Here is a 14520-nt window from a genome sequence, read left to right on the forward strand (position 1 = left end):
TCCGTAGGAAGGTGATCTCGGGAACCTGCAAGAGAGACGCTGTGACCTCCGTCTTTCTGCGCTGCCAGGTGAGCCGAAGGACAACGCTCTGTTTCGGGTTTTACACACCCTCACACACAGACACGCTGACACACTCCACTCTCCCGGGAAGCAAGGCTCACTGACAATCATGCATCAAGGGCGCTGGCAGGGATCCAGGGCCACCTCTCCCACGGGACCTGCGAGTGCTTGGGCAGGATGGGCTCCAGGATTGTCCTCCTGGGATTCTTGGGACCCTGGGTACAGCCTGGGCCTCAAGAGGCAGACGGTGCCGCTAACCTGGGAGCCCATGTGCAGACGGCCTGGGACCCCCAGGTGACCCCCAGGTGATCGCTCACCCCTGGTCTAACCTCCTGCCTGGTGAGGAGGCGCGACCGGATGGAGAGGGGCACTGGGCTCAGAGACAGACCCAGGCAGTTGCTGCTGGTGGCAGCCGTGGGAAGCGGGCCCTCTGGTGACAGTAGGGCTCGGCCACCGTGCAGCTCCACTCCCCGCAGTGGGAGACCCGAGAGGCCCATTATCACGGCCGCCACCTGGCAGAGAGCGACGTGAAGAGTCCGTCAGGTTGAAGAAAGCACGGTGAGGGCAAGTGTGCACAGTATCAGCCATTTAACAAGAAACAGGAGATGTAAATATGCGTGTGCATACACTTATACTGACACACACTCAACTGAAGGAGACGTCAAAACTCAAAAAGAAAAAAGGGTTAGTACGGAGGAGGGAGGGAACAGGGAGGAGAGACGGGTAGAGCCTAGACAGCTCTGAGTGTGCTATTTGGGTTTGGAAGGATGCAATCACCTCACATAATTACAAGACAAAGTGGAAATCTAAAACAGCCACCACTGAGAAACCAATGATAAAACACAGGCACTTGTTTACCAGGTTGGTGGCATCACATGCAGAGAGGACTCCAGGGGACTTCAAAACACGGTGGATCTCCCTGGTGGGATGGACCCCAGGACCCCACAGGCCGAAAACGGACCTTCCAGCCACTCGGCCGTCACGTTACTTGTGACAGAGAGGGTCCTGCCGGCTGACACAACGGGACACGCGTGTGGGAAACAGCAAACGAGCAAAGAGCCTGAAGTCAGCAATCCCAAAAGTCCTGTGCACCCCAACGTTTATTGCAGCACTGTTTACAATAGCCAAGACGTGGAAGCAACCTAAGTGCCCATCAACAGACGAATGGATAAAGAAGATGTGGTACATACATACAATGGAATACTACTCAGCTGCAAAACAGAACAAAATCATTCCATTTGCAATAACATGGATGGACCTTGAGAGAATTATGTTAAGTGAAATAAGCCAGCGAGAGAAAGAGAATCTGTGTATGACTCCACTCATATGAGGAATTTAAAACTATGGACCAAGAACAGTTTAGTGGATACCAGGGGAAAGGTGGGGTGGGGGGTGGGCACAAAGGGTGAAGTGGTGCACCTACAACATGACTGACAAACATTAATGTACAATTGAAATTTCACAAGATTATAACCTATCATTAACTCAATAAAAAAAAAAAAACTGATAAAAAATAAATAAATAAATAAAATGCGCTCCTCTCCGCATGCAGCTGAGGACTTCTGACGAATACATCCATCACTCAAAAAGTGCCCCCACCTCTGCAGTCAATCCCCGGCCCCGAACAAGCAGCTTGTTAGTTTTTAATGCTAAGTAGTATTCCATTGTATGAACTCACATATAAATACATTTAAAGTTAGATGTCTCCTATATCCTAGGCCTGTCCACTGGAAAGGCCCGGAAGAAATGGTGACCCCGTGGAGACGGGTGTTTCCTGGTTCCCAGCTAGAGTCCTTCTCAGGGTGAGGAGACCGCCCGACTCCTGGACACGGTGAGTGGATTCAGAAGCCAGTGCGAAGGGGCCCCATGGCCCCCAGCAGGACGATGTGACCCATAAGAACAGCTATGATGGGCTAAAATATAGAAAATACTAAAATCTCTTAGTTCTGTTAAAAACAAGACAGTAGGCCCGAATGGAGTCGCTTATGCTCAGTCCCACGTCACCAGACCAGGACCTGATTACAGTCTTGGCTCCTGCAGAAGTGGAACGTTACACCAGTCAGTCAGGAATCGCCTGGTCAGCTCTGAGGAGGTCCTCTGCCTGCTGGACCCCGGCCAGCCCCTAAAGGAAAGCGACCTTGCCACAACCAACCCGCGTTTTTGCCTGGAATCACTTCCTTGTTCCCACTCCCTTCTGCCCAGAAAAGTCTCCTTCTGACAGCTCCTCGGGCTCCTTTCTATCTGCCAGATCGGATGCTGCCCGACTCATGAATCACTGGACAAAGCCAGAAAGATCTTTAAAATTACCTCAGCTGAGTTTTGTTTTTTTAACAGTTTAAAATATTTTTTAAAACCCTCACCACCTCCCTTTAAAAGATGCTAAAGAGAAAACTCACTATTCTAGAAACTGGCAAGTCAAACAGAGAATGAGGCCTCTCCTGCCTCCCTACGACTGGAACGCAACGTAGCAACGAGGCAGGAAGGGCTGCTTCTCTTCATCAGTGAGTCCAGCTAATGAACGAGAAAGGAGGGACAGAAGGGGGACATCTGCGACTCTTAGGCACGAATTAACAACTCTGAACAGGGACCACCAGCGGCTGCCGACACCCCCAAAACATGAGCAGACGTCAACGCTTCTTGGATGGAGGGCGCCACTCTGATGTCATCTTAAAAACAGATCCGGGAGCTGGTCCAGGTCTTACAAATCAGCAATTTACAAGAAATACGGGGACAGAGACACATGTCAGTGCCACTCCGAGGGGCCGCAACACGGCCTGCAAACTCAAAGAACAGAGGACGTGGTCACTTCACAGCTGAATTACCAGAAGGGGCCACCAACCAGGGCAGGACCACCTCCCAGCCACACGACCCCTGGTGATGATGACGTGGAAGTGACAGCTGAAGGTATGAAGAACTTGCCACCCCAAACGTGCCACCTAGGCGGACGGGTTATTTTGAGCTGAAGGCAACTGAGGAAAAGGCAGATACAAGAAAAGCTCTGCCCTCCGCCCTCTGCCTAAAAGCAAGAAGTCAATTTACAGAGGTGCCCTCCCCTCCCCAGGAAGGAGTAGGATGAACGCTTTACACCCAACGATTCAGAAGCTCTACGTCTGCTGACAAACCATCCTCCTGCTTTTCCTGGTCACCTCCTGTCTTTGGCCAAAGATGCTATGAAGCTGGTTCTAAGGGAGGGAGGGTCCCTCATCCCCCATCTCCACATTCACACGGGCACACGTGCTAATAACCTCGTTTGTCTTCTCTTGTTAATCCGCCTTTTGTCACAGGGGCCCCAGCCGAGAACTCAGAAGGGCAGAGGGAAATTATTTACCTCCCCTGCACCATATACCTGGTGAAGACACTTTTTTTTTCTTTCTAAAAAAGACGATCAAAGTTCACCTCTTTCCCGCTCTTGGAGCATCAGCCACGGAGCCTGTGGATTTTCCCTCTTTGCTGCTCGAGAAAACCTCACCTCCTTGAGCCCTGGAAGCCTGACTGTGGAGACAGTTTAACAAGATCCGGAAACAGAACAAGGAAACAGGGCACGGGGAGGACAGCCTGGTCTGCGGACCCTGTTTCCCCGAAGCCCACCCCCAGGAAGGACATGAAAGCTGGCAGATAATCGGACACCACATGCCAGCGCCCCAGAGGGGAGGACACCAGGCCAAGGTGACCAGGTGCTCGCTCAGGCTGTCGGAGGGTCAGGCAGGGTCACAGAGGAGGAGCCGTGGGGTGGTGCAGGGCAGAGGGGCCGGCAGGAGCTCCGGGGCAGGGGTGGGTCGGAGGGAAGCGGGGCTCCGGGAGGGCTGATGACCTGAGCCTGGCTCTCTGTGGCCCTGTCTGGCCAGACCCAGCACCAATCTTCTGGGGTGCCCAGCCCTGGCCTGGGGCTGCTGCTGTGCCTGGGGGTTCTGGGGGAGAGGGAGGCCTGGGGAGACTGGCCATTCCTATTTCCCATGGCTTTATCCATACCTAGCCCTTTCCCCGAGGGCCACCTGCTAAGTTTCAGGAAAATTCTCCCACGATGTTCTCCCCTCAAAATAGGGGGCGAGCTCCCACCTTTGGGGGAAGCATGGGCGGGCACGGTTCCAGCGAGACGGCGAGGCTGGAGACAGTCCCTGCAGAAACAGTGCCTGTGTGAGGAACCTTCCGGAGACATCCGGGAACAGGGTCAGCACAGGACAAGGCCATCCTCACACCTTGGGGTCCAGTCTTACGTCCTGCTTCAGGAAATGGGTGTCCTCACAGACATAATCAGGCTTCTCACGCAGGAAAACAAATCACAAAGAGGCGATAAAAAACATTCACATTTTGGTGCAAATCTTAAGTCTTTTATCAAAACTGCACATCCTTTGTGTTTACAAAATTGCTATCATAGTACATTGTTCTATAATTGGCTGTTTCCATTCTTATAGCATGAGACGTGGCAGAATAGTCACCCTAACAACTGAACAGTTTCTCCGAACCCCTAACACTGTGACTTTGCCTTTCCCCAAATAGTCATCATGATAAATAATGACCGTGATGAACATCTTCGTTCATGAAGCTTTGTGACAATTTTTTATTAATTCCTTAGTTTAAATTCCTGGAAGTGGAGATTGTTGACTGAAAACAAAATATTTGAAGATTTCTATCCACATCGTCAACTCATCTTCCAGCACAGCTAAAAGGAATGACGTTCCTACCAGCAGTGGGGCTTGCGTTTTTGTCCATAAAACTCGAGACAAAAGAGATCTCCTTTTTAAAGTGACATTTCTCGTTTCCATTTATTTACAGCACAGCATTTCTTGTCCTTATTTATGGTGGCGTGTCACCCCTGCAAACCTTGTAACCGACTTTCTGTTGAGGCGTCCATCCTGTTGACTCTGCTTTGTGAGAGCCAAACATACACAGGCCACGTCTCTTGTCTCGTGGCCACCTTGGCCTAGTTTTTTTGTTTGCAGTTAATTTTCTTCATGGTGATTTCTGCTGCAGTTTTAATGTTCGGGTAGTAAAACCTCTTCCTTTTCTCCACTTCCCTCAGATCCGTCAGTGGAATGCTCCTCTTCTCTAACAGAATCACTTCCAGACCACTGAGCACTATTTGCCATTCGTTTTGGCAAGTCGGTCGATCGCCCACCCTAGGCGCTGGCGCAGTGCGTCCCGAGCATTTCCACGAGCATTTCCACGACGTGCCCACGGAACACGAGGGTGACGGGTCCGGGCTGTCCCAGACCCCGCAGAAGGCCGAGGGATCAGCGCCTCAGCCCGGCCTGACCTGTGCTGGACGCAGGGGAAGGAGACGCTCCCTGTCCTCACGCCCTCAGGCCTCTAGGGACCCAGGAGCCCAACTCACCAGAGATGAAGCCAGCAGGCGCTCTGTCGGAGCGTAGGCACAGGCCCAGAGACAAGACTGAAGAGCGGACATGGGGTCTGCTTCTCGAAGCAGGCGGTATCTTCCTGGTCCTGGACAGACGGCAGGATTTTAACCAGGCAGCGGGCAAGGCAAGAGGGGGAGGATTTCTATGCAGTGGGAACAGTCCACACAGAGTGGAGACCGTCCCCCCAGACAGCCCGCGCAGCACAGCTGGGAGAAGCGTGGAGGGACCTGTAGACGGGGCTCAGGTCTGGAGTCCTGGTGACTCAGCGTGTCTCCACTGACTACACGTGACAAACGCAATTTCTCTGGAGGAGTCTGGCCACCTGATCGCCACAATCATACGGCACGTGTTATAAAGCACACAGTTAAACAGAAAGACCACTAACGCTCTGATAAAACAGTAACAAATCTGCTGTGACCAGGCGTGCACAGGGGAGGTCCTGGTGCCGACAGACGACAGACGGGCGTGAGGGACTCGGCTCTGGGAGGGCAGCTGCCCCCGGGCATCTTCAGTTCACCTGAGGAACTTCCTCCATCAGCTCAGAGTCGTTACTCCTGGATCTGGGTTAATACGTCACATTTATTTTAATTAATGATGAAAAACACCAAGTCAACTCCACTTAGGAGAGACCATCCCAGAGACTCTGGGGTAACAGGAGACCCCCCCGGAATCTCCAAAGGCCTTGCAGAGGCGGGTAGGGGTGAGCCCCTCCAAGCCTGTCTCCCCTGAGACCTGGCGAGTGGCAGCACCTGCACCCACCCCAGGCCCCGGGCCTTTGGCAGCTGCCGTGAGAAGAACACCAACCAGGCTTCCAGCATCAACTAGTAACCCACCGCTGGTCCCCGAACATCTGTAAATTCATGAGCAGTGAACACGTGTTCTGAAAAAAAGAAGGAACTCAAGCGAGCTCCCTGAATAATATAAAAAGTCCAAGTGAAAAAGACCAAGGGTTTAGGCGAGGTTACAGACGGGAAGATAATCATTTCTAGCAACACCGCAAGCTCTGTTTCCACAAACAGCATATTCATCATCTTTGGGGAGTGTCCCCTCGGGACTCACAAAACCACAGAGAAAAGACCAGCCAAGGGCAGCCCCTCTGTGCTTGCTCTCGGGACCGTGTGCCTCTCGGGCATGGTGCCCTTGGAACGCCGCCTCTCGGGACGACGCTGCAACATTAACGACACGTGAGGAAAAGCAGTGACTCTCCCGAGAAAGCGCCGTGAGCTCAACGACAAAGAACTGGGCAATGGCAAGTGCACCATCTCTCAAATTACGCACAGCTGGACCCCTGAAAAGGCAGCAGTCATGGTGTTCACTCACTCTCCACTGAGCTATGACCACAGTCCACGCGAGACACACAGGAGGTCCTCAGAAGCCGACTTCCTGCCAAGCATCAATTTCCTGTGGTCTTTTTTGCTTTTCCCAGACCGCATTTTCAGCCCAAGCTAATTGTTTCTGCAAAGCTCTCTGTGAGACTCTCCAACAAGAACGCCATCGCCACATCGTTTTCACAGCTGGGCCTGGGCCTCTGTCTGCAGCTCCTCTGGAGACCCAGTCTTCCCCAGGTGGACGTGCGCAATCCACCTGGCCCCGCCAGAAGCCTGGAGCATCTCGCACCGTAGATGCATTCAGAGATTAGTTCAGCCACAGGACATTACCGATATTTGAAGCGTTTTGACTTTAAACAAGGACAATTCACAATTCGATCCACTATGGCAGATGTTCTGTTCGCTGTGAACCCAAGCCAAGGGTTGCATTACGTATTTTAAGTATTTTATCCACAAAGCCACGGCCAGCACCTGTTCAAGTGTGATCCTCAAAGGTTTGCTGGAAACAACTGTCGGCATCATTAACCGATCAGAACAGACACAACTTCTAAAAAGTAAGCACGCACAGAATACATTCTAGAAACAGGAAGTGCACCTGGCCGCCTGACAGGCCTCATGGCCACGGGCTCTGCTCCTTCACCTCTGCCGTGACAGGAAACTGCTAACCACTGGACGTACATCTTCTTAATCTCTCAAACTCGAGTTTTAAGATGACAGAGGGCATTCAAAAAAAGAAAAACTGTTCCCAGACAAACACGTCCTCGCCTGGCCCGGGGCCTGCTGTGCGGCACGTCCACCTGGTGCAGGTGGAGCAGAAAGGGCAGCCGAAGGTGCACCACACCGTGATCACGGTTCTCATGGGTTGGACCCCAGGTCCCACGGGGGACTCTGGCACGTGCGGAGCCAGAGGCAGATCGGAGCCGACGCGTCATCTACCCGCTCTGAGGTGCAAACAGCAGCGGGAGCTCACACGGGATCTGGCATTTAGATACGAAAGCACCACGTGGAAGATGGAGAGCAAGAGATCCGCAGAGCCACACGAGCCTTAAAGCTTTCTCGATAAAATGTACTGTGTGCACATGTGCATGCGTGTGTGCATGTGTATCCATGTGCAAGCACACGTGTGTGCGTGGTTCTCTAAAATATGGTAAACGTTTCCAGGGCCCCGGATTCCCCAGTGAGCATGACATCCAGGACACAGTGTTCCTTCCTCTGCACCCCCACGTCCCTGCCTCAGGGAGGCTCCTCCCACCCCGATCTGGTCGTTCCTATGGCTGAAGAGGCTCCATCCCCTCCTGTGACAGCCATTTATCCCTAAACGGCTGGTGAGGGAAGACCCGGGCCTCGCTAGCTGCCTGGTAATCAGGGCCTCCGAGTGGAGGGCACGCACAGTGACAGCGGTTGGGTCTCACTGGGACTTCCATGTTGGCTAAGTATCGGGGCCGCATGGAGGGTCATGCGTGTCTGCATGACAAAGGCACTCGGGCCGGCCACCCCCCAGCTGAGCCCAGGCTGGGTCGTCGCAGCCCAGGAGGGCGCTTCAGGAGATGCAGCTGCACTGGCAGGCATGGAGGGGCCAGGGCAGCCGGAGAGCAGAGAGGAGGGCACAGAGCCCTCATGGGCTGTGTCCCTGGAGCAGCACAGCCCCACGGAAAGGCTTTAAGCACAAGAGGCAACTGCCGAGACTATCTTCTAGAAAGACGGTCATGGCCACGGTAAAGGTGGATGGGGGACATGATGGGGCCATCTGGACTCCGGAGGAGAGCCGCGGGAGCCTCCACCAGGGCACGCCCGGGAAGGCGACGGGCTCTGGATACCACGGCGTGACCTCGCAACGCCTCCCCCAGCCACCCTCGCATCCAGCCAAGCCAAGGGGCGCCCTGACCCTCCGCGGGGCCAACTCGCAGAGGCCGCAGGCCCTGGAGTACAGGTGCCCCAGCCCGGGTCAGGTGGAAACCCTCCAAGAGGGCCACCGGCAGTCCCCTGGGATCAGAGGCCTCCCCGTGGCGATCGTGACACAGTTAACTGCAAGTGCAGTGACACATAATGTCATGCAGCGTGCTGCAGTGAAGGAGGCTGAGGAAAAGCCGAGCGCAGACACAGGGCTGTAGCTGCACCAAGCGAGCTGAAAAACAAGCTTATCAGTGTCGGCCCAGCACTTCCCAGCTCTGCCTGGCCTTCTCAAGCACCCCCGCCTGGCTTCAGAGCTTTTCAGCAGATCCCTTCCTATTCTTTCCAGTCCAGGGTGGGAGGAAGCCCCAAAGGGCCTCGGTGGCAGAGCCGTCCACGTCTCCAGGACTCGCGGGAAGTCAGCGAGGTTCTGCAGGCTACGGAGAAGGGGGGAATCGCGCGGTGACACCATTCAGAGCATGGCTCTGACCCACCATCCTGGGCAGGCGCCACCTGGGGGATCCTCGCGTCAGCCCCACGCGCGTGGTAACCCACACCGTGCGGAGGTTCCATGACGCGCCCACACTCGCGGGGCCCGGGAGGGACAGTGACACCCCGGAGCTGGACGTGGGCACCTGCCCTCGACTGGCGAGCCTCACCCCCAGGCGGCGATCTGCCAGGACATGGCGAGAGGCGGGCTCCTTGGCCGGGAGGCGCCGGGAAGTCTGGAAACGGTTCTGGCCGCCAGGCTGGAGGCAGAGCTTCCTCCGCAGGCCGCCTCCCTCGAACCTGACGCACAGCAGGCTCCCGGGCTCAGAGGAGCCGACTGATGCAGGGTCCGCGTGGTCATAGGCGGCTAATGTGCAGCCAGGCCGAGCCTGAAAGACTTGACAACCTCCCGCTGGGAAGTGACCGTCCAGTCAGCCCGGGCACCTGCCCGTCGTCCTCCCCCTTAGCGAGGAAGCAGGCCCCTCCTGCGTCCCCTTCCAGGGCAGGACCAGATGAGCACTTCCCCAAGTCCTCTCCTCACTTCTCGCTCCCAGCGAGTGACCGGCCCATGACTCGCCTCCTTCCTTGAGTGGACACAGACCAGAGAACCCAGATCTGTGTCTGGCAGTCAAGAGAATGCAGGCGTTGGAAAGACGAGGCACTCCGGGCGTGGGGAGACTAACTCGGAGGGACAGGCTCAGCCTCCTGCTCGCCAACAGTCACTGACAAGGGCAGTGACAAAAATCAACTTTCTAAACCTGCAGAACTAAACCCAGACACTGCGGGGCAACCACACGGGAGCGCCACCACCCACCCAGCCAACTTCATGTTGTTCACGAGCGCAAGGGCCCGTCAGCGGAGCTGTGGCTCAGAACCGCTGGGTCTGGGGGCACTTACGAGACACCTGCCACAGTCGCAGCACAAATATTCCTCTGCAGAAGCAGACGTGCAAATGCCGAGTTCCACAGACGGCACAGCTACGATCCTCACCCTCAGACGCACGCCGCAGGACTCAAACCCTGGACACAGCCCCGAGCGGGCGGCCCGGGGACAGCAGCACACACGGTCTAGAGCGTGGCCTCTGCCTATCGAGCCCCCACAGTCCAGACCAGTGACGGCGGATGCCAGCTTAGGGCAAGGCCGAGAAAGTCCAGATTAGGAGCTGGGAGGAGTGTCACTGAAGTTCTCAGACGAGCCTCTAGCTTTCGGCTTTGGAAGCCTGCCTGGTTCTGGTCACTGCGGTACCAGGCCGGCACCCTCACCATTGGACTCACACCTTCCCGCCCGCGGGTGGTCAGTGCGTGCGTTCACCTTGTCTAGTGAAGACGGAACTCTCAGAGTCAGGCAAGGATGGCAGCAATGCAGGCAAAGCCAAGAACAGGCAGCAGGCACTTCCTTCCATTACAAGACGCACGACAGCTCTCAGACAGCCAGGCCAGGGAGAAGATCCCCCCAGCCTGGACTGAGGGGTCAGGCTGAGCCTTGAGGGGTGTGGGGGCTGTCACCACGGTGCACTGCTCATTCTGCCCTCTGGGCCACTGTCATCTCAATATGACAACACACCAAATCCAAACAATAGCTCTTGTGTTCTTGAAAACTGAAGCCAAGCCTGGGAACAGCTCCCCGTCAGGTGCACCGTGCCTCACTGAAAACCCGAGTAAACATTTCTGCTGAGCTCTCACCAGAGCCAAGCTCATTTTAAAATGCTCCTTTAAATAACCACCAGGAAGCCACCCGAGCAGGCCTCTGGAGGCACCGTGTCGCTGGGCTGGGCAGGGAGCCGCCGCCTTAACTCAGTCTCCCACTGCAGGCGACCCAGGAGGCCAGGCCTTCAGCTCTGCCCCCAGATCTAACACATCAGCCTCCTAAAAGGGCCAGAGCGGCTAAGAACAGGACTCGTGAGTAATCAGCAGTAAGCGCTTCAGGATCAAAAGAAGGTTTAAAGCCGGCCCTACCTGTGGGTGTGGCCATCCCCTCGCGCTGCTCTCCAACGAGCCTGATGCCGTCTGGGACATCAATCCGATGGTCACTCTCCTCTGTTTTGGCCTCATTGGATCGCGGCGTGGAAGAACAGTCGTCGCGTCCGGTTTTCTTGCACAGGATGAATCTCCAGCAGTCAAACATGAGTCTGTAGCATGAAAACCAGATTTTAAAAGGAAAATGAGGTCACGCTGCCAAAAGACATCACAGTTGTTTCTTTGAACAAAGCCCATGTAACCAGATAGGGCCTTCAGCGGTGCTCATCCTGAAACGGATGCAGCACGTTCAGAGCTAAATTCATCCTTCTCCATCGAATTTCTATTGCGCCAACGCTCAAACAAGCAATCTCCTTTTATAATACTGAAATACAATAAAGTTGTATAGTCAAAAATATTATTTGCTTCTGCTGCTTAGAGGAAAAAAACCCTAGATTTTTCCCCTTGACATTTAGGATCTTGTTTCAAGGACATCAAAGTCCCCGTTCCTCCTGGTTTCAATGTCACAATCTAATTCACCGAACTGGCAGATTTTCAAAGCCACTGCTTATTCAGATTACTTAAAACATCTGAAATCCTCTAAGGAAAAAACGTTCTCTGAGTTCCAGCACAAGCATTAAAGTCTCATTCCTCCAGTGAAAATTTGGCAAAGAAACTTGAATCAGGTTTTCTGGGGAAGCAACCTTGAATTCAAAGAGACAACTAGCAACTTCTGTATTTCAGACAGAAGCCATCTAGAGTCATCTGCTGGGCCAGCATTTCACCTTCATTAGGTAATTACTGACCACACTGTTTGTACAAGGTCCTTTAGCATATTACAGCTCATTATTGTTTCCCCCTGTCGGCCTAATACCTGGCAAGGCCCCTTCTTTAGGAATAAAGATGTAAATAATTTAACTTGAATAAATTTTACTTGTGGCCCCACAAGCAACACCGTCTTTCCACTCGCTGCTCACATCCTCTTTATCCGGCGGGGTGAGCTTCGGTCCCTGCCCCAGGCCGCACCACACGGGGACCCTTAGTGCCCAGGAGGAGGCCACATGGCAATGGGAAACGCCCACTCGCCCACTGCCTGCCACCGCCGAGGACCCAGCACTGCCAAGGACCCGAGCTTCGTGCCCTCCTGTTACCGAATCTCCCCTTTCACTCCATTCGGCTGAAGCCCCGGCCGCTCCTCCATTTAAGGTTTACCCCGACCGCCTGGCCGCACCGCCCGGTGCCGGCTGCCCTCGGCGAGGTTCACACACAGGCCTGGCCGCCTTCCCCACGCCCAGCAGCTTCAGAAGCCCGCCAGTGCCGGCGGGCCCAGGCAGGGGTTCCAGCGTGCTGGCTACACGGGAACCACGGCGCCGCGGCACGACGACCATTCCAGGGAGAAAGGAGCCGTGATAGCCGGGGCACATGCAGTCCAGGTCCCGGACACTTTGGGGCACACTAACTCCACCCCGTCCCTGACCAGAAGAGATGGCGTTTCTCCCACCCCGTCCTGTTCCTGCCGAAACCCAAGACTCCTCTGGGCCCCACCCGCCCCTTTGCTCTGATTGACACCGTTGTTGGTCAGCAACTCGCTTGTCACTGTACGCATCTTTCATGTCACTTTTCCAGGCATGTCTTCTGGATCTGATAACATTTTCTTTAACACCATAACGAGGAAGCGGCACAGAGAAAATGGGAGAAGTGGAGCCACCTTCCAAAGCCAGCTCCCCCGGCAGGACCTTGGGCCTTAGCATGCCTCACTTGTCTTAGTTCCTGCTTTGTCTCTCCAAGAAAATCAGACCACGGGTGGTGCTCCTTCCAGGAAGGGCACAGACTGTCGAGCAGTCAGGCCCAGGTCCAAACACATCCCATCACTTTAGTCTAGTTTTGACATTAAAAAGTAGGAAGAAAGATTTCCCTGGTTAAAAACAAAACAAAACAATCCTGCTGTGCCCTCTCTCCCTCCAAACTGTACCCAGAATGTCCAGCAGGCTTATCATGACCCAAAAACCTCCGGCAGGAAAAGGCGCAGCGTGCACTTCCACGTGTCCCCACTGGCCGCCATCCCCCCCTGGGGCCGGGCCGTACAGGACCTGAGCCCTCCACCAACCCGAGGAGGTATTCCCGCCTATTCTGTCCTCTCTGCGGCAGGATCCTGGAGTCAGTGTTCACTAGGTCTCAAGACACACTGGGAAGATGAAAAGTTTTCTTTTAATTAATTTGTTCTGAAAAACAAACAAGCAGCCCTTCACCTGACTTGGCTGAAGACAGACAAAGTCCAGGGCCGCCTCCCCCCGCTGGCTGGTCAGCCTCGGCACCTGAGACTCCTCCGTCTGGCTGAGGGCAACTGGTGACCGGGGCCTGGGGAGGGTATGGCTCCTGCCCAGGGCTCCCTCCTTCCTCTGGGATCGTACTTCTCCAGCAGCCTTGGACAGCAGCATCCCAAAAGGTGAAGGATGCAAGGCTGACAACCACCCTGAAACATCCAGGCAGAGACCCTGGCACAGAAGAGCTGGCGGTTTCCCCACAGTGGGTTTTCCTCGGCTGCGTAACCCCAAAGGCACACAGGACAAATCCAGAGTTCAGGCCATGCGGGCCGTCGTTAGCATCAGTTCCCTCTAAAAACTTCAAGACTGGCGTCACCACAGAGCACTGAGTTCAGCTCCCCAGTGAATAAGCCCTGATAGGTGGCGGGGACCGAGGGGAGCTGATGGCGGCCCCTGCCTGGTCTTTGTCCCTCTCTGGAGCTCCAGGGGTCTCGCACGCTGTGCACAGATGAGAATCAGTCCCTGGGTAGCTGGGCTTGGCCAAGCATAGTGGGACATCCAAGTCAGCTGGTGCCATCAGCCCTTGCATCTGCTCAGCACCTGCTTGGTCCTCTGGGGCGCTGGGGGCACGGACACGAGGGCAGCCGCCGCCCCGCTGGAGCTCGGAGTCCTGGAAGAGCCGACTCATGCACGGACCAGAGCTCCCTGCACACAAACGCGACAGCCAGCTCAGCGTCGCTCACACTCTCAGCACAGTCACAGGTCCTCTCGAAGGAGTTGGGGGCCGCTGGGCACAGCGTGAACTCTCACTCACAGGAGCCTAACTGCGTCAGGTACCAAATCTGACTCTGCCTCCTCCGGCCGCTCCTCAGTTGGAGCCAGAACACCAGAGAGATGCACTTAAAGTAGAAACATCACAACCGCTGCCCCGCTGTCCCTCACGACAACTGCAGAACCAGTTACGAAGTGCCCATGATGAAAACGGAGTCTTACCGTTCAAAAAACAGAAGGCAGCCCTAGGAGAGGGGGAGCTCAAGGGGAGGGCGGAGCTGTGGCAGGACTTGGCCACAGAGGCCATGTCCAGGGGGTGAGGGGCCCAGCCACTTTCCCTACTTAGGTAGCACCCACCCCTCCACCTCCACCCCCGACCCCTCCATCTCCACCTCCACCCCCGACC

General features: G+C 55.1%; 1 protein-coding gene across 5 annotated transcripts in view; it reads right to left on the bottom strand.

The window, feature by feature from the left end:
- The window catches only part of MCF2L (MCF.2 cell line derived transforming sequence like), a 174244-nt gene that overhangs the window by 155960 nt on the left and 3764 nt on the right, over positions 1 to 14520 (bottom strand). For all 5 annotated transcript variants that reach the window (XM_046664016.1, XM_046664013.1, XM_046664008.1 and 2 more), the window contains exon 2: positions 11080 to 11252. In XM_046664016.1, the coding sequence (XP_046519972.1) occupies positions 11080 to 11248 (169 nt within the window). In that variant the 5' untranslated portion in view covers positions 11249 to 11252. The remainder of the gene's footprint in view (positions 1 to 11079; positions 11253 to 14520) is intronic.

This window comes from Equus quagga, chromosome 6 (genome assembly GCF_021613505.1).
Source record: "Equus quagga isolate Etosha38 chromosome 6, UCLA_HA_Equagga_1.0, whole genome shotgun sequence".
Lineage (NCBI taxonomy): Eukaryota > Metazoa > Chordata > Mammalia > Perissodactyla > Equidae > Equus > Equus quagga.